Source organism: Moschus berezovskii, chromosome X (assembly GCF_049115385.1).
Source record: "Moschus berezovskii isolate FMDL1 chromosome X, NW_MosBer_1.0, whole genome shotgun sequence".
NCBI lineage: Eukaryota > Metazoa > Chordata > Mammalia > Artiodactyla > Moschidae > Moschus > Moschus berezovskii.
The window spans coordinates 90715182-90739744 of NC_142488.1; the positions used below are offsets into that span (position 1 = coordinate 90715182).

At 39.8% G+C, this 24563-nt stretch overlaps 1 protein-coding gene across 2 annotated transcripts in view; it reads left to right on the top strand.

Annotated features, from left to right (window-relative positions):
- The first annotated feature begins 305 nt into the window (after positions 1-305).
- Positions 306-24563, top strand: part of ZMAT1 (zinc finger matrin-type 1) — a 43438-nt gene continuing 19180 nt past the window's right edge. For both annotated transcript variants that reach the window (XM_088833831.1, XM_088833830.1), the window contains exons 1-2: positions 306-642; positions 23363-23469. In XM_088833831.1, the coding sequence (XP_088689957.1) occupies positions 306-642; positions 23363-23469 (444 nt within the window). The remainder of the gene's footprint in view (positions 643-23362; positions 23470-24563) is intronic.

Sequence of the window (24563 nt, forward strand, 5' to 3'; positions counted from 1 at the left end):
AAATTGGTTTTAGATTAGCTCCTTCAACGGAAGAGACATCACTGTGTGAAGACCACGTGCTTTTACATCCCGCGCTTTTTGCCCTTCGCTCTTGGCCACTGTCGCTTCCCCTCCAAAGGGAGGTTGGTTACTGCCAAGCCGTGGGGGGAAGGGAGGGGGTGGCCCGCGGGTCTGAAGCGTTCCTATTGGTGGAGAGAAGGAGCGAGAAAGAGGCCTGAGCCGAAGCAAGGAAAAGAGGGACTAAGGGGCGGGGCTAAGAGGGGGCGGGGCTAAGCGGGAGGCGGGGCAAGAGGAGCTTAACAGGGATGAAGCGCAAGAGCAATTGTCGGCGCCTCGCTGCGATGGCGGCGGCGCCGAGCGCTGTCACACAGCTGGCAGCGGGGTCTTCCCCTCAGGAAGCTACCGTCTCTGTCGCCTCGTCCTCCTCCTCCACCGCCACCGCCTGCGCGGCGGCGGCGGCGGCGGCGGCAGCGGCAGCGATTGTGCCTGCCTCCTCCGCCACTTCCACGTCTGCCTGCCCGCCTGCCGGTGACTGTGGCGGCGGCGCCGGCGGCGGCGGCGGCTTTGGCGGCTCCACTATGGCGGCGGCGGGGAGGGGGGGCAGTAGTTTTAAAGTAGACACCCGCCCTTGCCTGAGAGAAGGTGAGTTCCCGTCCCGGGAGTGGGGGAGGCCCCGTCTCCTTTGCGGCCTCTCTTCTGCCTGTCCCAGAGCGGACTGGGCGCGGTTCGCCACCGCTTGCCCCCCACCTGCTGTGGCGCAGTAAAGGCCAAGCTCGCCCCGCCCCGCCCCGCCGATGCAGCCCCGAGTGTGCCAGAGGGCCGAGGCAGACAGGGGCTTCCCTACCTGCTTCTGCCCGCAAAGGATGGGGGCCCCCAGGGAAAGGAACTGCAGGTACTCACAAGCCAGGAGTTCGAAGGGAAGGGGAAAAAAAAAAACACTTAATTTCTCTCCCAGCCAGGGCGCTTTAGTGTGCTCTCTCTAGGAATCCGAGGTGTGATTTGGTGAAAGGAGAGAGGCGAGGTAGAAAAGTGCGCTGAACTAGAAGCTCAGGGCAAGGGAAGGGGGACTGACGGCGAGAGGGGCCAGAGATGAGAGAGAAACGGCCAAAGAAACGAGAGGGAGGAAATTTCCCTATGGGGAAATTCAGCATCCTTCAGTGTAGAAACTTAGAGTAGTGTATTTAAGGAGAGCCGAGATTAGACATTTGGGGAGGTTAGAGTGTATGTTGAGCTTTAAGGTAGGATCGGTTGGATTTTAGAGTCGTAGGATCTGGTGGAGGGGCTTGTACCGAGGAAAGAAGAGTGGCAGAGGCACAGATTTCAGAATTTTCTTTGGCTATTTGAGGGTGTAACCTTCTAAAGCAATGTTTTCGTGCCCATCTTTAAGGTGGTTTTGGCTTTAATAAATAATGTACATACCAACACACATTACTCCTAACATACGATATTTCTTGACTGTTTCGGCTGAAGTGGTATTTAGTTCACACAAAGTACTATATATTTGTGAACAGCCTAATAATAGCAAACTGTAAAATTTGCCATTGAAATGTGTTTTAAAGCAGTTTTGGAAATGCTTCTTATCTGGATAAGACCGAGTCCACCGCAGAAGATCTCTGTAAAGCATTTTGCCATCGTAAATTTCGTTATTAATTTCCAGTATATTCTGTGTTACCGTATGCTGCTAATTTGCCTCCAAAGCGAAAGATCGTGGACCCCCAAATAGAGTAAAATAATCACAGTTACTTTTTCCTAGAAGTAGGAATAAAAGTATTCCATAAAAATAATTTTCACATTCTTAAATGATGTATCCTGTAACCTATGACATCTTTCAGTTTGGAGGAATGGCAAAGCAGAAGAAAATCCCTTACAATGTTTGTCATAGGCACATTACATAAATGACACTTACTAAATATAGAAGTTAGAAATACACTGTACATGATGTTTCTTAAATTTATGATCTCTTTTACTGAAGGCAGCTTTTGAAAGACTTATTTAGTGTCTTCAGTCATCCTGGACTTAAACACAATTGCTCAGGGTTGAGAGTATGAAACCTGGAATTTTTGTTTTTATACCAAAGTTTCTGTCTATAACCAACACGAAGGAGAGAACAGTTTTTCAGGAGTCAAGATCACAGTTTGACTCACATGGCCTTTTCACAGTAAGGTTTAGGACCAGCATCTTATGGAAAAGATGGCTTTTTGCCTGGCTCTGTGACTGACTTGGTTGCAGTATCTTTGAATATATGCAGGTATTAATGACTTTAAGAGTTATAAATTAAGAAAGTAGTGGCAATACCCTGTCTATACTACTGCTAGCTGGTAAAAATGAGGAGAGCCCTGAAATAGGAGTATGCTGAATCTAGGTTCTGGTGTTAGTTTATCTGCTAGATTTTTCTGACCCTGAACAGATCTCAAGCTTCCTGGATTTGGGTCTTGAAATTTATGAAATATAGGTATTGAACTAGCCAAACTCTAGATCAATTTCAGATCTGAAAGTATGAACCGTGGCTTTGCAGTTCTGCATTGATATTCTTTCAATAGCATTTCCATGGCTGTGCACTAGAACAGTGGTTCATAAACTATAGAAACCTTGACCAAGATTTATGACCTGACATTCAGTGAGTAATACAATCTGTGTTGTTAGTGTTGATATAGTTTACTAGGATATGAGAAACCAAATATAATTGCTACCTAAAAATTATCTCTTACCGTTTCATTTTGGGTAAATATCCTTCATTAACTGTTCAGTCCAAACCAAAACTCCTGACTTTTCACTTAACAAATGATACATAGTTGATATAGTACGCTGTCCAAAATGTTATTTAGGTATCAAGTTATTTTTGTTTAGATATTTATAGAGGCCATAAATTGTTACCAGTTATGATAGTGGCTAAAGGAGAGGAGAGAAAAATGTTTCTTGGTGATGTGCCAATATCTTTTGCTTGTTTTGTTTTTTAAGTCCTAGTTAGAAGATGACTAACAAGTGGCAAAGAATTGTCAAGATTCAGATTATTACAAATCCACTGCAGATAGGACCATTAAAAGTTATTTGATAAAACATTTGCTGATCCATTTTCAACTGTAGTCAATATTCCCGAGGCTTTCATCTGTCTTGGGGTTGGTAATGAGCAAATGTCAGTGGAGATTAGAAATTGCTAAGCAGGGAAGATTAGAAGCTTTGAAAGGCTACAAGTGGGAAATTGGACAATCAGCTTAAAAACAAATCAACAAATAAATGCCAAGTGAACACGTATGAAAAAACACATACAAAGAAACAAATTCATGGAGAGGGGCAAGTCATGAGATTTTCTAGGACCCTTCATATTTCATTCAATGAAGTTTTTTCAAAAATGTATAATGGCTCAAAACTGAGTTTTCCTCCAGTATTGATGTTACCATGTGATCACAGTAAAAATCTAAACGAAAATAAACAGAAACCCTCTTGTTTATTTCCCTCTTCCTTTTAAGAAAAAGAAATTATTAAATAGATTCTGTTTTAAATTGGAGGACATCCAGGCATTTTACTTAATGATCTCTTTGCATAGCAATTACCTAACAAGGCTTTCCTTTGTCTTAATGTTCTTAAAGTTTCAAGTCCAGCATGAGAAAATCTAGTTAATAGCCTTTCTTTCATTTATTCAGGAATAATTTTATTGAATGCCGTGTGTGTGTGTGTGTGCGCGCACGCACACATGCACGTGCGCGCCTGCGCCAAACGCTTGGCTCAGTGCCCAGAATATACAGGCAAACTAGACGTAGCTATATAAAAGAGCTCAATAGTAGTGCTTGATAGTAAAATTATAAAGTAAAAATAAAATAATTGGGGAAAAGGCAGTTTTAAGTGTAACTAGTCAGACTTCTAAACTGTCAAGACTGTAGCATTGTTCATTGTAAATCTGTACTTTGCCCACATTGTCTCAAATATTATAGGCACACTAAAGCAAATCATATGATACATCTAATGTTGGTACTAAGGAAGAATAATTAGCCAACTGTTAGAATTAATTTTTAATTCTCTGCTTTTGGCAGGGTGGGGATATCTGGAGAGAGGTTAATGACCATTTCTAAATTTCCGATCCTCTGCTTTATTGAGTGTCAGTATGTGAAAATATTGACTAAGCATCTAGATTCGTAAACATCTATTAATATTGTATTCATCATATATATCTGTTAGGATATGAACTTTGATTTTTTTCCACCTGAAACCAGTCTTGCAGACCCATTCATATTTACTAACCTGTTGGAATGAGAGGCATAGTGACTTTCTGATGCAAAGTAGTTCTCATGGATCAAGTAAATTAATGAATTTAGACAGGACTTGAATTCAGTTTCTAACTTCATAAGCATGACTGCTGAGCCAACTAGCCACAGAGTGCTTATGATTTTGAAGGTCAAAATATTCAATAAATATTAAACAAATAACAATACTCCCAATTATTTTGTTAATTCCATTACATTTTATAATTGTTAATATGCCCTGAGAAACCCTTCATTATTTTTTTTATTGTAATAATCTGTGTAAATAAAACTTGCCAAACTCATAGGTCAGGTACTAATTTTATAATCTGAGAAAGTAAAGGTACTAGATAGCATTATAGCTATGAGTGTTCATAATGCTGACAGGTACAGATCTGCATTTCTGGCACAATTAATCTATCTGAAAACTCCTTATATGGAGTGTGCCCTTTAGGAAAATAAAGAGTTAAAACTCTTTGGCAAGATTACCATCAGTTCCCTAGTGTCCTACAACTTAGTGTTGAGCTCTGCTCATTCTTTCTTAAGATAATGATGGTATTTAAAGATTGCAAAGGTCAAGTCAGCTATTTCTTAAAAATCCATTTAATCAAGAATGTTTGACAAAGATTATTTCTAAAGGTACAGTCATGGAGAATATAGCGCATATACTCCTGGTAGAATCAAAATGTTTACTTCTCAGCTTTCTTGATGGCTCCTGATTTCAAATCTGTGACTTAAGAATGAGATATATGTTTATAGTATTGCAGCCAACCCTTTTGAGGTTTGCTGCATTCTTGTCCCTATTAAAATAGAACATGAAAGGCATTCTTTACAATGCTGTTGTTTTTTTTTTTTTGCATCAAGATCAGTTGGACTATGAAATTCTTACTTCGGCAAACCATTAAAACAGTTAGTAGCTAGTTCTTGCCATAAACATCTGATGAATTGTCTTGAGGAAATTTGATGTTTTGTACAACTAAATCTAATTGTCATGTAACAAATGCAAGTAAGATTCATTTTAGTAAATATAGCCAATTATAAATTAGAGTCACCTAATTTGAATAAGCATAAATTTCTTATCACATTGTGGTGTTGTTCAGTTGCTAAGCCCTGTCTGACTCTGTGACCCCATGGACTGCAGCACATCAGGCTTCCCTGTCCTTCACTGTCTTCCAAAGTTTGCTCAAACTCATATCCATTAAGTCAGTTATGCCATCCAACCATCTCATCCTCTGCTGCCCCCTTTTCCTCCTGCCCTCAATCTTTCCCAAAATTAGGTTCTTTTCCAATGAGTCAGCTCTTGGCATCAGGTGGCCAAAGTATTGGAGCTTCAGCTTCAGCATCATCCTTCCAAAGAATATTCAGTGTCGATTTCCTTTAGGATTAACTAGTTTGATATCCTTGCTGTCCAAGGAACTCTCAAGAGTGTTCTCCAGCACCACAGCTTGAAACCATCAATTCTTCAGTGCTCAGCCTTCTTTATGGTCCAGCTATCACATCCATACATGACTACTGGAACAACCTTTGTCAGCAGACCTTTGTTACACTTTGGTCAGCAAAGTGATGTCTCTGCTTTTTAATACGCTATCTAGGTTCATCATCAGAGAAGGCAATGGCACCCCACTCCAGTACTCTTGCCTGAAAAATCCCATGGACAGAGGAGCCTGGTAGGCTGCAATCCATGGGGTAGCTAAGAGTCGGACACAGCTGAGCGACTTCATTTCCACTTTTCACTTTCATGCATTGGAGAAGGAAATGGCAACCCACTCCAGTATTCTTGCCTGGAGAATCCCAGGGACGGGGGAGCCTGGTGAGCTGCTGTCTATGTTGTCGCACAGAGTCGGATACGACTGAAGTGACTTAGCAGCAGCAGCAGCAGGTTCATCATAGCTTTTCTTCCAGGAAGCAAGCATGTTTTAATTTCGTGGCTGCAGTCATCATCCACAGTGGTTCTGGAGCCCAGGAAAATAAAATCTGTCACTGTTTCCACTTCTCCCCCATCTATTTGCCATAAAGTGATGAGATTAGATGCCATGATCTTAGCTTTTTGGATGTTGAGTTTTAAGCCAGCTTTTTCACTCTCCTCTTTCACCCTCATCGCCAAAGAAAATTTAATTGGAGTGAACAAAGTTTCTCTTACCTAGAACTAAAGACATGTGATGATCTTCCGGTTCTTTTCCTCAGAGATCTTGCAAGGTTTTTCCATTAGAGAGAATGAACCAGTTTATAAGCACAGATTTCATTATTCTTTTCTGACTCAAGCCATATATGTTGTTCTTTTGTCACACAAAAAAATTATTTCATCCTGCATTGTCTGGTGTTGTCTAATAGTACTAGAAGGAAATGTCAAGTATGATCATTTGGATTTCACACACAGTTGCATTTTGTATACAGGAACTTTAGCATAATATTGCAGCTATTTGGAGTAGACACAATCCAACAAAGTCCCTTTAAAAATGAGTTTCTGGCAAATGAATCCTCTTTGCTCTTTTTTTTTTTTCAAAGGCAGATATTCTGGTACAATCTAAATTGCATATATTTATGTCAACACAGTGAATTTTAGTAATGCCCAAGTCCATGGTCCAAATGCACCTGTATCTAGAATCATATCTTTAAAATATTAACTTCCCCAGTCCTTTATTTCCTATAATCTTCCTGGGCCTCAGTTTCATCATTTTGAAATGAGGACATTAGACTAAATCAGTTATAAACTAGAGATAATTTTGCCCCACAAGGGATGTGTGGCAATATCTGGAGATATTTTTGGTTGTGACAACTGGGGAATGCTACCAAATTCTATTATAGTTAGTAGAGGCCCGGGATGCTGCTAAATATCCTACAATGAATAGAACAGCCTCTCACAACAATTAATTATCTGGCACAAAGTGAGAATAGTGCCAAGATTGAGAAACTCTAGACTAGATTTATCTCTCAAATTACTCTGATCTAAAATAAAACGATTATATATAATTTTAAGTAAAAGGTTCAAAGCTCCTGGAATAGTGAACAAGTATACTTTGAGTGCCTTTGTGTATTAAACATTTAAAAATTTTGTATTTTATTTCATATTCATCACATCCTGAGAGAGGTAATGTATTTCTAGATGAAAAAACTGGCTCAGAGTGACTAAATAATTTTCTCAAGTTTATATAGTTATGGTTAGAGATAGGATTTGAATCTGTTTGACCAATTCAAAAGGTGCTTTTTTTTTTTTTACTACTACCCAATGCTCTACTACTTGTTGTTTTACTACTACCTAGTACTGTAGGTCAGAGAAGGTGATGGCACCCCACTCCAGTACTCTTGCCTGGAAAATGCCATGGACAGAGGAGCCTGGTAGGCTACAGTCCATGGGGTCGCTAAGAGTCAGACACGACTTAGTGACTTCACTTTCACTTTTCACTTTCATGCATTGGAGAAGGAAATGGCAACCAACTCCAGTGTTCTTGCCTGGAGAATCCCAGGGACAGGGGAGCCTGGTGGGCTGCCGTCTATGGGGTTGCACAGAGTCAAACACGACTGAAGCGACTTAGCAGCAGCAGTACTGTAGGTCATAGTTTTTTTCTCCCATTCCAAGTTATTATGAAAGTTTTATTTTCTCAAGTCATGTAAACATTCCTTGTAGGAAGTAAAGAGATTAAGCACATTCATTAATAGAAAATTTGTTGATTCATTCTGTAACCAAAGGCTACAACTATACATAAATATAATCAAATTGTAGGAGCATCAAATACATGAATTCTTTTTTATAAGATCCCATTTATAATTTGTCACAAAATCACTCTTTCCTTTAAAATAGCCTTCGTAAATGTTATTCAGTAGAAGATCATTTGGGTCAAGAATCGGCCTGCAATGCAGAAAACCCAGATTCAGTCCCTGGGTCGGGAATATCCCCTGGAGAAGAGAATGGGAACCCACTCCATTCTTGCCTGGAGAACCCCATGGACAGAGGAACCTGGCAGGCTTCAATCCATGGGGTCACAAAGAGTCAGACACAACTGAGCGACTAACACTACACTACACTTGTGGCACTAATGGTAAAGAACCCATCTGCCAATGCAGAAGACATAAGAGACGTGGGTTCAATCCCTGGATCAGGAAGATTCCCCTGGAGGAGGGCCTGGCAATCCACTCTACTATTCTTACCTGGATAATCCCATGGACAGAGGAGCCTGACGGGCTACAGTCCATAGGGTCACAAAGAGTTGGACACGACCGAAGCAACTTAGCATGCAGGCACACTACTGCTAGCAAAACAAAGGTTTATTACTTGTTCATGCAGTTTCTTGAGTGACAGCTTGGCTCTGCAGGTTGTCAACTGCCTTTCATGCCATAGTTCAGGGAGAAGAAGGGTGCTTTGAATTTTTTTCAATATTTTTTGTTGTCATACACATAGTATAAACATTTCCATTTTGAGCATTTTCAAATGTACAATTCAGTGACATTCACGTTGTTATGCCACCTGCACCACTATCTATGTCCAGAACTTTTTCATTGCCCCAAACTGAAACTTTTGTTATATGACTATATTTCTACAGTCTATAGAACTTGCTGATTCTGGAAAAAACAGATATTTAAAAGTTATTCTTAATCTTTTCCATATCCTATGAGTTTAATCTCTCACTCCATTATCAGACTTAGGTTCTCTTCCCATATTAAACCTAGTTTTTGACAGTACTTCTTTATTCCCCATTGCTTTCATTTTATGTTAAAACACAAAGAAATGGTATCAGCATCAGAAATTCCTGTATGCTTCAAAGACACTATATCCCAGTCCATATTTGAGAGTATACCACTGTATCATTAAGATCTCACTACCAATCTGCCCTAAGGTATGCCTTGAGTCAGAGTAAAAATCTTGCAAATATATGGTTTTTCCAGTAGTCATATATGGATGTGAGAATTGGACTATAAAGAAAGCTGAGTGCCTAAGAATTGATGCTTTTGAAATGTGGTGTTGGAGAAGGCTCTTGAGAGTCCCTTGGATAGCCAGGGGAGCAAACTAGTCAATCCTAAAAGAAATCAACCCTGAATATTCATTGGAAGGACTGATGCTGAAGCTGAAGCTCCAATACTTTGGCCACCTGATGCGAAGAACTGACTCCTTGGAAAAGACCCTGATACTGGGAAAGACAGAGGGCAGGAGGAGAAGGGGACGATAGAGGATGAGGTGGTTGGATGGCATCACCGACTCAATGGACATGGGTTTGAGCAGGCTCCAGGAGTTGGTAATGGACAGGGAAGCCTGGTGTGCTGCAGTCCATGGGGTCGCAAAGAGTTGGATGTGACTGAGCGACTGAACTGATGCATATTTTTTCCAGGATTATGATAGCAGGCAAAATATGTCAAGGAATGAAGAACATCTCAGAAGTGCTATGTTAGGAATATTAAAACAGTATACCTAAGATTAACTGGGAGATGTTTACCGTCTATGTTTAAAGCATCTTATTTGCTTATGCAAAAGATGAAATCACATTTCACAGCATTCAGTATTTTTCATTTGATATTCTAATATGTAATCTGTTTATATATATATTTAATCCTTGCTCTCCAACCAAATTAGATTGAAAGATGCAGGACCATCTGCCATGAATTTGGTGTATTCTCTGTAATTGAAAACTGAGCCACTTATACCTAAATTATAACTAAAATAATACTTCAGTTTGCTAAGAAGACGTTTTCTTTCTGACACTAGCTATAATGACTAAAACCTTATACTCAGAAACACGTGTGTATTGCCAAGAAATATTTGAGAAAGAACCAGCTTTTGGGTTAGGACATAGACAAGGAGATGCTAATAATGGAGAATTAGGGGAAGAAATACTGGGACCTTTTGAAGTTTTAGAGCTGTAAAGTGTGTATGAACTGAATAGCTGCTTAATACTTCAAGTCATCTTTTGTGCTTTACTTGTAGGCTTATTATTTGGAAAAAGCTAAGATATTTGGGTCCTTCTGTAAGTACCCCACCAAAATTTTGCTTCTGTATATATTCTAAAATGCAATCTTTTCCCTTGACCATCAATCCATGATATAGTCAAGTACAAAAGAAACTCCAGAAATGGTAACCTGATACCTGATATGTCTGTGATATGTTCTTAGTTATATGGCTAGTTAGTCACAGGGTAAAATCTGTAATACAGTCTCCCTCTTTCTAGTGCTTTTTACAACCTTATTGATTTTGGAATTAAAAATTGATGTAAGCCCATATTTTAGCAATCAACCAATAAAAATACATATTTTTCCTATTCTAACCAGTTTAAAAAAGACATGGTGAGAGTATAATGAAGAAAAGAAAAGAGGAAGATACAAATCTCCAAGTTTCTTCAGCTATACCTTGGTCCTGCTTCCTATCAGAACCAGCTCTTGAAGTCTAGTTCTTTGAGAGAACACTTCAGTTCCTGGCATGTAGTGATTGCTCAGTAAACATTAGTTCCTCTCTCAGCCATTTTCCTCACAGCCAATGTCATTTACTCACCTGACCCCTAATTTAACATCTGCTTCCTGAAGTTGGCCTTCCCCCTGAAAAACATCACCAGTTTTCTTTCCTATTTTCAGAGCTGGCTATAGGCCATTTTTTTCTGGATGTTCCAATATCATGTCTCAAGGAGTGGGGATCATGGTAAAGTAGAGCCTAAAGGAATATTTATTTAGCATTCTGTGTGAATCAAACATATGTTCCTTATATATTCCAAACCTAGAGAGGAAGTTTCTCATTCAAGACTTTGCTCTTTTTAAGAGCCAGCTCTCAGGGAAATCTTGGGCAGACTTAGGTTTGAATCCTGACTCTGACACTTACTAGCTGTGTGACTTTGTGACAATTGCTTGACTTCTCCCAGCCTCACATAGCACCTTTAGAAAGTAGATATCATTACATTCGTGTCAAATTTAGGGAAAATGCAGCTTGAGGAGAATTGGTAGTATGGCATGACCTCTGAAAAACAATACCCCATCATTTGTAATTGCCCTCAGTAAAAAGCCACCTTCCACAATCCTCCTGAGATAAATCTGAATGTATACGGGATCTCTTTGGGGGTCCAGAAAAATTCCTATCTATATAACTATGTCCTGGAGGTACAAAGGTTATTCAGTTTCATGTGGAAAAGAAGTTTGTATTTTAGTAAAAAATTAGCATGAGTTAACAGTATGATATGACCACCCAAAGATGGTAAAGCAATCTTAGACTGCATTACTAGAAGAAATATTCAAAATAAGGAGCAGAATATACTTAATGAATTGTACACTGAAGAATGGTTAAGTTGGTAAAATTTATGTTATAAGTTGGGTTTTTTTTTTTTACCACAGTTTAAAAGATTAAGGTGATTTCATTTTATTAGTTTGTTCTGATTGTGACCCCCATTACGGTGATTGTGTCTGTGTTACACTTTATGAATGACATGGATTTAGGCAAACTAGTTAGAGATCTACAAATCATGCTGCATGACAGAACTGGGATCAGCTCACAAATAGTCTCAAGAGGAAGGGAAGGAATAAAAATATAATGGTTCTCTAAAAATATTTAAGAAGAAAGTGTATGCTTACAATGACTTAAAGGAATAGAACTAGGACTAGTGGAAGCTCTAAGATAGTGATTCTCAAAGTGTGGTCTCTGGACCAGCAGCATCAATATCACTAGGGAACTTTTTTTTTAAATGTACATTCTTGGGGTCCCTATCCTGGGACTATGGAATCAGAAATCCTAGAATGGGGTCCAACAATCTCTTTAAACAAGGTTTCCAGGTGATTCTGATGCATACTAAAGTTTGAGAACCCCTACTGTAGGAAAACAGATTTCAGTTCAACAAAAAGAAGTAAGAATTTGGCTGCTAAATAGATAGCAGTGATTCTCAACCTTCACTGTGCAACAGAGTCACACACAAAGCTTTGAGAAAACAAAGCAAGCAATAAACTACTCCCAGAGATTTGAGTTAATTGGTCTGGGATGGAGCCTGGGCATTAGTATGTTCTGAAAACAACCAAGGTGATTATAATGTGCATCCTGGATTGAGAACTACCTTGGTGGAAGACTCAACAAGGATCACTAGATTGGCTGTTTAAAGATATTACTTAGGGATCCTATTTACAAACACAGATTCTTGGTCCTCAATCCTGGAGATTTAAATAGATTTGAAGTAGTGCCAAAGAATATTTTCTTTTTATTTCCTCCCTCCCTTCTTCCTTCCTTCATTAAAAAAAAAACAAACTCTTCGTGTTACACTAAAACTCTGTTAGCTTGATAAGTATCATTCTAGATGATAAGACCTTTGTATCAATCATCTTATTTACTAAAAATATATTGTACAGTCATTATGTGTAAGGATCTGAGCCTGTCCTGTCGAGCATGGTTGAACATGAGAATGACTTGTGGGTGAATGGGACCACCCACAAGAGAATTTTATTTTGATTCAGCATGTTTGATTTTGAAGCTGTGCCTGTGAATTTGATGTGAAACCCTATTCAGAATGATTCTTACCTGAAGGTTTGTTTCTGAAATTTTGAATGTAGATTTAATCATGTTTGAATTAGGAAAGTGTGCTATTTAAGTAGACCTTTTAAGTACACTCTAACATGCAACATTACTCTGATGTCTTCTTTTGAATTTTAGATTTTTATGTGTTTTAATTTTTGATTCACTAAAGATAACATATTCATTATATTATACCCAAAAGGAGAATTTGCTTTTGACAAGTAATTATAGATGAATGAATTGGATGAAAGGTCAGAGGTCTACATCCTGCATCAGCAACAGCATTGCTTAAGCTTAAATGCAATAGATCTAAAGGCGTATCATATTCATGGCAAGTTTTAAGCTCAGGCTGTAATACCCTTTAGTTTCCATAGATATGGGTGGTGCTAGTGGAGAAGGAAATGGCGACCCACTCCAGTGTTCTTCCCTGGAGAATCCCAGGGACGGGGGAGCCTGGTGGGCTGCCATCTATGGGGTTGCACAGAGTTGGAAACGACTGAAGCGACTTAGCAGCAGCAGCAGCAGTGGTAAAGAACACACCTGCCAACGCAGGAGACATAAGAGACGCAGGTTTGATCCCTGGGTTGGGAAGATCCCCTGGAGAACATGGCAACCCACATTTGTACTCTTGCCTGGAGAATCCAATGAACAGAGGAGCCTGGCAGACTACAGTCCAGTTCAGTTCAGTTCAGTCCCTCAATTGTGTCCGACTCTTTGCAAGCCCATGGATTGCAGAACGCTAGGCTTCCCTGTCCATCACCAAACTCCCAGAGCTTGCTCAAACTCAGGTCCATCGAGTTGGTGATGCCATCCAACCATCTCATGCTCTGCCATTCCCTTCTAGTCCTTCCTTCAGTCTTTCCCAGCATCAGGGTCTTTTCCAAGGAGTCAGTTCTTTGCATCAAGCGGCCAAAGTATTAGAGCTTCAGCATCAGTCCTTCCAATGAATATTCAGGGCTGATTTCCTTTAGGGTTGATTGGCTTGATCTCCTTGCAGTCCAGGGGACTCTCAAGAGTCTTCTCCAACACCACAGTTCAAAAACATCAATTCTTCGGCACTCAACTTTCTTTATAGTCCAACTCTCACATCCATACATGACTACTGGAAAAACCATAGCTTTGACTAGACAGACCTTTGTTGGCAAAGTAATGTCTCTGCTTTTTAATATGCTCTCTAGGTTGGTCATAGCTTTTCTTCCAAGGAACAAGTGTCTTTTAATTTTGTGGTTTAAGTCCCCATCTGCAGTGATTTTGGAGCCCCCCCCAAAATAAATTCTGTCACTGTTTTCCATTGTTTCCCCATTTATTTGCCATGAAGTGATAGGACCGGATGCCATGATCTTAGTTTTCTGAAAGTTGAGTTTTAAGCCAACTTTTTAACTCTCCCCTTTCACTTTCATCAAGAGGCTCTTTAGTTCTTCTTCACTTTCTGCCATAAGGATAATGTCATCTGAGTATCTGAGGTTACTGATATTTTTCCTGGCAATCTTGATTCCAGCTTGTGCTTCATCCAGCCCAGCGTTTCTCATGATGTACACTGCATATAAGTTAAATAAGCATGGTGACAATATACAGCCTTGACGTACTCCTTTTCCTATATGGAACCAGTCTGTTGTTCCATGTCTGGTTCTAACTGTTGTTTCTTGACCTAAATACAGATTTCTGAAGAGGCAGGTTAGGTGGTCTGGGATTCCCATCTCAAAGAATTTTCCACAGTTTTTTGTGATCCACACAGTCAAAGGCTTTGGTGAAGTCAGAAAAGAAGAAGTAGATGTTTTTCTGGAACTCTCTTGCTTTTTTGATGATCCAATGGATGTTGACAATTTGATCTCTAGTTGCTCTGCCTTTTCTAAATCCAGCTTGAACATCTGGAAGTTCACAGTTCATGTACTGTTGAAGCCTTGCTTGGAATTTTGAGCATTACCTTGCTACCCTGTGAGATGAGTGCAATTGTGTGGTAGTTTGAGCATTCTTTGGCATTGCCTTTCTTTGGGATTGGAATGAACACTGACCTTTTCCATTCCTATGGCCACTGCTGAGTTTTCCAAATTTGCTGGCATATTGAGTGCAGCACTTTCACATCATCTTTTAGGATTTGAAATAGCTCAATTGGAATTCCATCAGCTTCATTAGCTTTGTTCATAGTGATGCTTCCTAAGACCCACTTGACTTCACATTCCAGGATGTCTGGCTCTAGGTAAGTGATCACACCATCATGGTTATCTGGGTCATGAAGATCTTTTTTGTATAGTTCGTCTGTGTACTCTTGCCACCTCTTCTTATATCTTCTGCTTCTGTTAGGTCCATGCCATTTCTGTCCTTTATTGTGCCCATCTTTTCATGAAATGTTCCCTTGGTATCTCTAATTTTATTGAAGAGATCTCTAGTCTTTCCCATTCTGTTGTCTTCCTCTATTTCTTTGCACTGATCAATGAGGAAGGCTTTCTTACCTCTCCTTGCTATTCTTTGGAACTCTGCATTCAAATGGATATATCTTTCTTTTTCTCCTTTGCCTTTCACTTCTCTTCTTTTCAGAGCTGTTTGCAAGGTCTCCTTAGACAACCATTTTGCCTGTTTGCATTTCATTTCCTTGGGGATGGTCTTGATCACTGCCTCCTATACAATGTCATGAATCTCCGTCCATAGATCTTCAGGCACTCTATCAGAGCTAATCCCTTGAATCTGTCACTTCCACTGTGTAATCGTAAGGGATTTGATTTAGGTCATACAGGGAGGCCTGGCGTGCTGTGATTCATGGGGTCGCGGAGAGTCAGACACGACTGAGCGACTGAACTGAACTGAACTGAATGGTCTAGTGGTTTTCCCTACTTTCTTCAATTTAAGTCTGAATTTGGCAAAAAGGAGTTCATGATCTGAGCCACAGTCAACTCCCAGTCTTGTTTTTGCTGACTGTGTAGAGCTTCTCCATCTTTGGCTGCAAAGAATATACTCAATCTGATTTCGGTGTTGACCATCTGGTGATGTCCATGTGTAAAGTGTTCTCTTATGTTGTTGGAAGAGGGCATTTGCTATGACCAGTATGTTCTCTTGGCAAAACTCTGTTAGACTTTTCCCTGCTTCATTTTGTACTCCAAGGCCAAATTTGCCTGTTACTCCAAATATCTCTTGAGTTCCTACTTTTGCATTCCAGTCCCCTACAATGAAAAGGACATCTTTTTGGGGTGTTAGTTCTAGAAGGTCTTATAGGTCTTCATAGAACCATTCAGCTTCAGCTTCTTCAGCATTACTGGTTGAGACATAGACTTGGATTACTGTGATATTGGAAAAGACTCTGATGCTGGGAGTGATTGGGGGCGGGAGGAGAAGGGGACGACAGAGAATGAGATGGCTGGATGGCATCATTGACTCGATGGACATGAGATTGGGTGAACTCTGGGAGTTGGTGATGGACAGGGAGGCCTGGCGTGCTGTGATTCATGGGGTCGCGAAGAGTCGGTCATGACTGAGCAACTGAACTGAACTGAACTGAACTGTGATATTGAATGGTTTGCCTTGGAAACGAGCAGAGATGATTCTGCCGTTTTTGAGATTGCACCCAAGAACTGCATTTCAGACTCTTTTGTTGACTATGATGGCTACTCCATTTCTTCTAAGGGATTCCTGCCCACAGTAATAGATATAATGGTCATCTGAGTTAAATTCACCCATACCAGTCCATTTTAGTTCACTGATTCCTAAAATGTCGATGTTCTCTCTTGCCATCTCCTGTTTGACCAGTTCCAATTTACTTCGATTCATGGACCTAACATTCCAGGTTCCTATGCAATATTGTTCTTTACAGCATCAGACTTTACTTCCATCACCAGTCACATCCACAACTGGGCGTTGTTTTTGCTTTGGCTTCATCTTTCTGGATTTATGTCTCTACTCTCCTCCAGTAACATATTGGACACCTACTGACCTGGGGAGTTTATCTTTCAGTGTCATATCTTTTTGCCTTTTCATACTGTTCATGGGGTTTTCAAGTCAAGAATACTGAAGTGGTTGGCAATTCCCTTCTCCAGTAGACCACATTTTATTAGAACTCTCCACCATGATCCATCTATCTTGGGTGGCCTACATGGCATGGCTCATGGTTTCATTGAGTTAGACAAGGCTGTGGCTACAGTCCATGGAGTCACAAAGAGTCATAGGTGACTTAGCTTACATGCACTTCTTATATTTGCTCCTTCCTTTCTATGCCTACTGCCCACTTCTGGTTTAACTTCATGACCTTTTGCCTGCAAATGATTCTTAAGTCATAGCCCCATTTTAGGTCACATATTTTCCCTTGTTGAATGCAGAATTAAGTCTAAATGCTTAATGAAGCCATTTATGAGTTAGCCTCATTCCAAGCTTTCAATTATTGTCCTTCATATGTTTGTTGTTGTTCAGTTGCTCAGTTATATTTGACTCTTCACGACTCCATGGACTGCGCACACCAGGCTTCCCTGTCCACTGTCTCCCAGAGCTTGCTCAAACTCATGTCCATTGAGTTGGTAATGCCATCCAACCATCTCATCCTCTGCTGCCCCCATCTCCTCCTGCCTTCAGTCTTTCCCCAAATTAGGATCTTTTCCATTGAGTCAGCTATTCGCATCTGGTGGCCAAAGTACTGGATCTTCAGCTTCAGTATCAGTCCTTCCAATGAATATTCAGGGTTGATTTCCTTTAGGATTGACTAGTTTGCTCTCCTGTCTGTCCAAGGTACTCTCAAGCATCTTCTCCAGCACAGAGTTCAAAAGCATCAATTCTTTGGCGCTCAGTGTACTTTATGGTCCGACTCTCACATCTATACATGACTACTGGAAAAACCGTAGTTTGGACTATATGGACCTTTGTCGGCAAAGTGATGTCTCTGCTTTTTAATAAGCTGTCTAGATTTGTCATAGCTTTTCTTCCAAGGAGCAAGTGTCTTTTACTTTCATGGCTGCAGTCACCGTCCACAGTGATTTTGGAGCTCAAGAAAATAAAATCTGTCCCTGTTTCCATATTTCCCCATCTATTTGCTATGAAGTCATGGGACTGGATGTCATGATCTTTGTTTTTTGAATGTTGAGTTTTAAGTCACTTTTTCAGTCTCCTCTTTCACTTTAATCAAGAGACTTTTTAGTTCCTCTTCGCTTTCTGCCATTTGGATGGTGTCGTCTGCATATCTGAGGTTATTAATATTTCTCCTGGCAATCTTGACTCCAGCTTGAGCTTCATCCAGCACAGAATTTCACATTGTGTGCTCTGCATATAAGTTAAGTAAGCAGGGTGACAAAATACAACCTTCAAGTACTCCTTTCCCTATTTGGAACCAGTCCATTGTTCCATGTCCAGTTCTAACTGTTGCTTCTTTACCTGCATACAGGTTTCTCAGGAGGCAGGTAAGATAGTCTGGTATGCCCATCTCTTTCAGAATTTTCTACACAATTTGTTGTGATCCACAGAGTAAAAGTCTTTCAAGTAGTCAATGAAGCAGAAGTGGATGTTTTTCTGAAATTCCCTTCCTTTTTCTATGATCTAGCAGACGTTGGCCATATGATCTCTGGTTCCTCTGCTTTTTCTAAATCTAGCTTATACACCTGCAGTTTCTTGATTCATGTACTATTGAAGCCTCGTTTAAAGGAGTTTAAGCATTACCTTGCTAGCATCTGAAATGAGCCCAGTTGTGCAGTAGTTTGAACATTCTTTGGCATTGACCTTCTTTGAGATTAGAATGAAAACTGACCTTTTCCAGTCCCGTAGCCACTGCTGAGTTTTCCAAATTTGCTGGCATATTGAGTATTGCAATACTTTAATAGCATCATCCTAAAATATTTCAAAGAATGTCCAAATTACCACACAATTGCACTCAATCACATACTAGCAAGGTAATGCTCAAGATCCTTCAAGGTGGACTTCAATAGTACATGAACTGGAACTTCCAGATATACAAGCTGAATTTAGAAAGGAAACCAGAGCAACCAAAGATCAAATTGCTAACATCTGTTGGATAATAGAAATTGCAAAGGGAATCCAGAAAAACATCTGCTTTATTGACTACACGGAAGTCTTTGACTACGTGGATCACAGCAAACTGGAAAATCTGAAAGAGATGGGCATACCAGACCACCTTACTTGCCTTCTGAGAAACCAGTATGCAGGTCAAGAAGCAACAGTTACAACCAGACATGAAACAAAGGACTGGTTCCAAAATGGGAAAGGAGTATGTCAAGGCTGTATTTTGTCACCCTGCTCATTTAACTTATATGCAGAGTACATCATGTGAAATGCCAGGCTGGATGAAGCTCAACCTGGAATCAAGATCGCCAGGAGAAATATCAATAACCTCAGATATGCTAATGACACCACCTTAATGGCAGAAAGTAAAGAGGAACTAAAGAGCCTCTTGATGAAGGTGAAAGAGGAGACTGAGAAAGCTGGCTTAAAACTCAAGGTTCAAAAAATGAAGATCATGGCATCCAGTCCCATCACTTAATAGCAAATAGATGGGGAAAAATGGGAACGGTGACAGATTTTATTTTCTTGAGCTTCAAAATCACTGTGGATGATGACTGCAGCCATGAAAGTAAAAGATGCTTGCTCCATGGAAGAAAAGCTATGACCAACCTAGACAGCTTATTAAAAAGCAGAGACATCACTCTGCCAACAAAGGTTCGTCTAGTCCAAGCTATGTTTTTTCTGTAGTCATGTTTGGATTTGAGAGTTAGACCATAAAGAAGGCTGAAGGCCAAAGAATTGGTGCTTTCGAACTGTGGTGCTGGAGAAGACTCTTGAGAGTCCCTTGGACAGCCAGGAGATCAAACAAGTCAACCCTAAATGAAATCAACCCTGAATATTCATTGGAAGGACTGATGCTGACGCTCCAATAGTTTGACCACCTGATACAATGATGTTGGGAAAGATTGAGGGCAGGAGAAGGGAGCAGTAGAGGATGAGATTGTTGGACGGCATCACCGACTCAATGGACATGAGTTTGCGCAATCTCTGGGAGATAGTGAAGGACACGGAAGCCTGGTGTGCTGAAGCCCATGGGGTTGCAGAGTTGGACCCAACTGAGCAACTGAACAACAAAATATTTGAAATATGAGATCATATTCTTGGACCTCCTCCCCCCCGCCCAATACCTTTATTCCACTCTTCTATCTGAATTTTATACATTGTTTAAAGCTCAGTTCAAAGCCTGTTTTCCTCTAGAAAGCTTTCCCCAAACTTCTCAGCAGGAATACATTACACCTTATGTCTTATATCACTTATGACATTTTGATCTTTGGATCATAGTTCTTTCTATACACATCTTCCCTGATAAATTGTAAATTTCTTGAAATTAATAGTTATTCACTTGCTGCATCATTTCCAACATGTGGGACAGTTATATGTGTATAATGGAAAAGGTCAAGATAAAAAGTTTAAGTTCCAGCTCCACAGAATAACGCATGTGATAAGTTTTCTTGATTTCGGTGAATCCTAATTTCCTAACCTTCAGAATTTGGGAAATAACACTTACCTCGCAGATTTGTATTAAGGACTAAAAGAGTAAGCTATTATCTTGTTTACACACACACAAAGGCCTTCAATAAGGACTTTCTTTTTCTTATCTCCAAAATGTGTACCATAGTATTTTGAAACTAACCTCACTAAATAACAATAAATCTTAATGATACCCAAGACATTGAGTGCCTGAACTCGGGTACTGTTATGGGAAATTTAAAGGAAGAGATGGCTATCAAATAACATTGTAAGCTAGAATGGACAAGAAACGGTGATTTGCTGTGGCGAATAATGGCTGAGATTTTGAGTCTGGAATATCATACTGTTTAATAAAGAAATACAGACCAAGAACTTGTTTGAGAAAATGAGTCAAAGGCAGTAAGTTTAGGCAATACCATTCTAAAGGAAAACTTGTAGGGGTACCAGTAATTTCATAGGCTTCGTGGAAATGATCTGGGTCACCAATAATGAGACTGTGTTTAAAAAACTCAGCCTTCATGTTTCCCAACTTGACTGTCAGTATCAAACTTTGACTATTAGAAGCAGGGAAATCTGGAATTAAAGTTTGATCTAGGAAAGAAGTGAATGTTAAATCTCAGGAATCCTTGAACCTCTAAATTAGTAGTTTCCTTTTGCCTTCTTAATGTAAACTTCCCCTCTGTAACAAGTTAGTTCAGTTCAGTCGCTCAGTCATGTCTGACTCGTTGTGACCCCATGAATTGCAGCATGCCAGGCCTCCCTGTCCATCACCAACTCCCAGAGTTTACTCAAACTCATGTCAACCGAGTCAGTGATACCATTCAGCCATCTCATTCTCTGTCATCCCCGTCTCCTCCTGCCCCCAATCCCTCCCAGCATCAGAGTCCTTTCCAGTGAGTCAACTCTTCGCATGAGGTGGCCAAAGTATTGGAGTTTCAGCTTTACCATCAGTCCTTCCAATGAACACCCAGGACTGATCTCCTTTAGAATGGACTGGTTGGATCTTCTTGCAGTCCAAGGGACTCTCAAGAGTCTTCTCCAGTACCACAGTTCAAAAGCATCAATTCTTCGGCACTCAGCTTTCTTCACAGTCCAACTCTCACATCCATACATGACCACAGGAAAAACCATAGCCTTGTGTTGCCACCAAATGATAATATTTGCTTATTATTACAAATTTTAATAGGAAGTTCAAGATCTTATCACTGTGCTCATTGCACATAGTAGTTAAGGGAAGTCCTGAAATATATTTTAGTTAAACTCTTTACCTTGCTGACTTTACAGTCAAAATTAGAGAAATGATATATTTTAGAACAACCTAAAAATAATTCAGAGGGGATACTATACATTATACTCATAAATTTATAACTGTTCAACTTGTTTTTGACATGTTCCTTGTTACAATTATTATTATCTTGAACATGCAATTTAAGTAAGCCTTTTTAGTCCATACAGTGATACTGAAAACTAAAGCTCAGTTGAAGATATCCAACATAACTTTTAAAATAAATACTTTTAAAGGTTTTTAAATAGAAAGTCCTACATACGTCTTGCAAAAATTAAAACAGTTGTACAGAAATTAAAATGTTAAATTTTTTCCCTTTCATCCTTTTCTGGCCCTCCTTCCCAAAGTTAATCACTTTTAAATTTAATTTATATCTTTCCACATATTTATATGTGATGTATATTTAATTTTTGTTAGTGTTGGAAATGGATATATTTATTGTTCTACAATTTTTTTCCATTTGATATGTCATGGGCATTTCACCATGAAAATATGTGTAGTGTTAGCTTATTCATTTAAATAGCCAAACAGCAAACAAAATTTTGATGTTTTGTGATTTATACCTTGTAGATACACTAATAAATTTTGGCAGAATACATTGCAGCTGTTAGGAAGCTTAGACTGAAGTGTGGACCTCAAGTGTAAATTCAGAAATTTTTGACTTGTGTTGTTACAGTGAAAAATGTAGCATAATTTGTGGATGTTATTAATAATACTTTGGGGGCTTGTATGAGACTTGTTTGGCCAGATGAGTGTGCTAATGTTTGTATAACAATGGAAAATATTTGCCTACTATGGACAAAGTTTTTTGTGGTTCTGTTTGACTTTTGTGTTAGTTGCTTAGTTGTGTCTGACTCTTTGTGATCCCATGGACTCTACCCCACCAGGCTCCTCTGTCCATGGAATTCTCCAGGCAAGAATACTGGAGTGGGTTGCTGTTCCCTTCTCTAGGGGATCTTCCCAACCCAGGGATCAAACCCGGATCTCCTACATTGCAGGCAGATTCTTTACCATATGAGCCACCAGGGAAATATGATAATAAGGGAGCCATAGCTCCAGATAAGTGACAGTATTATAACAATGCCTTTTTAAGGATTATGTATGTGAGTGCTCAGTTGCTCAGTCTTGTCCAACTTTTTCAAGTCTTTGCGACCCCATGGACTGTAGCCCACCAGGCTCCTCTGTCCATGGGATTTTCCATGCAAGAATACTGAAGTGGGTTGCCATTTCCTTCTCCAGGGGATCTTCCCAACCCAGGGATCGAACCCCCACCTCCTGCATTGACAAACGGATTCTTTACCACTGAGCCACCAGGGAAGTTATGGGGGTACCAGTAACTTTGTGAGCTTCCTAAAATGATTTGGAGCACTAATAATGAAAGGCAGGATTAAGAAACCAGCCCTTGGAATTTTGTGTTTTACATGTGGCATAGTGATTAAAAAAAAAATCTGCCTGCCAATGCAGGAGATGCAGAAGACAGAGTTCGATCTCTGGGTCAGGAAGATCCCCTGAAGTAGGAAATGGAAACCCACTCAAGTATTCTTGCCTGGAAAATTCCATGGACAGAGGAGGCTGTGGGCTACAGTCCATGGGGTTGCAAAGAGTCAGACATGACTGATGGAGCATGCACGCACAAGTACCCATGTAATCGTTAAAAAGGCTTTGTTATAAAACAGTCACTTATCTGGAGCTATGGCTCCAATGTTACCTAAAAATCACACAAGACGTATCATACTAAATAACTATATCCTACATTAGAGGCATACTTATTATGCTCGTATTAAATTGCATACTCAATAAGCAAAATGCTTTTGCTGTGACCTCACAAGCACTCAGATTTGAAGTGGTGTATGAAACAATATGTATTCTAACTATTCATTGATGTGATATATGTCTCACTTCCATTTATTTTATTCATAGATATGACTTGGAATGAACAGGAAAAGACTGAACTTTTTGCAGATAATTTTTGTAATATATGTGGAGTGGTGCTTCAGTTTGAATCACAAAGGATTTCACATTATGAGGTAGGTTAAAAACAATGGAAATAGAGTATAAAATAGATTTTTAAATGCAGCAGATAAACTTCATATGTTATCTGGTTTTGATACTTATGAGAATCCTGTTTATTATTTCCCTCTGATAGATGAGGAACCTGGCTCAGTGAGGAACAGTAATTTACCAGCTTAAGTTTGGGAAATTTGGGTTTAAACTCAGTCTCTTTTGACTCCAAAGCATATTTTATTTTCTTCACATCATTCTGCCTCCCTTTCTATCTATCAAGTCACTGTATGCTTCATGTCCTTGTAGTAAGCATAAGGAAAGTTTTATAAGGCTTGAATAGGAAACTATTAATGTGAATCAAGGGATCTCATTGAACTCCAGAATCTTCCTTTATAGTAAATGAAGGATAAAAACAAACTGAACTAGTCTTGCACTTGATTTAGCTACATATTTTTAAGCCCAGAACCATAGAATTCTAGAGCTAAAAGAAGGAATATTTAATGTTCTTACTTCTTTTGTTTATTGATTAGAAAGCTGAAACCCAGGGGAATAGTGATTAACCATAGCTAATCTTGGCATTACAAAGCTTAAAGACGATTTCCTCTGATTTCATATCTAGTGTTCTTTCCTTTCATTTAGTGTTGTCTCCCATTTCTACATCATGTTATCAACTATTGGATTTTTTTTTCATATGTGGTATCTGTATTAACCAAAGTACTAGATCAGTTCAGTTCAGTTCAGTTCAGTCGCTCAGTCGTGTCCGACTCTCCGCGACCCCATGAATCACAGCACACCAGGCCTCCCTGTCCATCACCAACTCCCGGAGTTCACTCAAACTCATGTCCACAAAGTCGGTGATGCCATCCAGCCATCTCATTCTCTGTCGTCCCCGTCTCCTCCCGCCCCCAACCTTTCACAGCATCAGAGTCTTTTCCAGTGAGTCAACTCATCGCATGAGGTGGCCAAAGTATTGCAGCTTTAGCATCAGTCCTTCCAATGAACACCCAGGATTGATCTCCTTTAGAACGGACTGGTTGGATCTCCTTGCAGTCCAAGGGACTCTCTGCTGCTGCTGCTGCTGCTAAGTCACTTCAGTCGTGTCCGACTCTGTGTGACT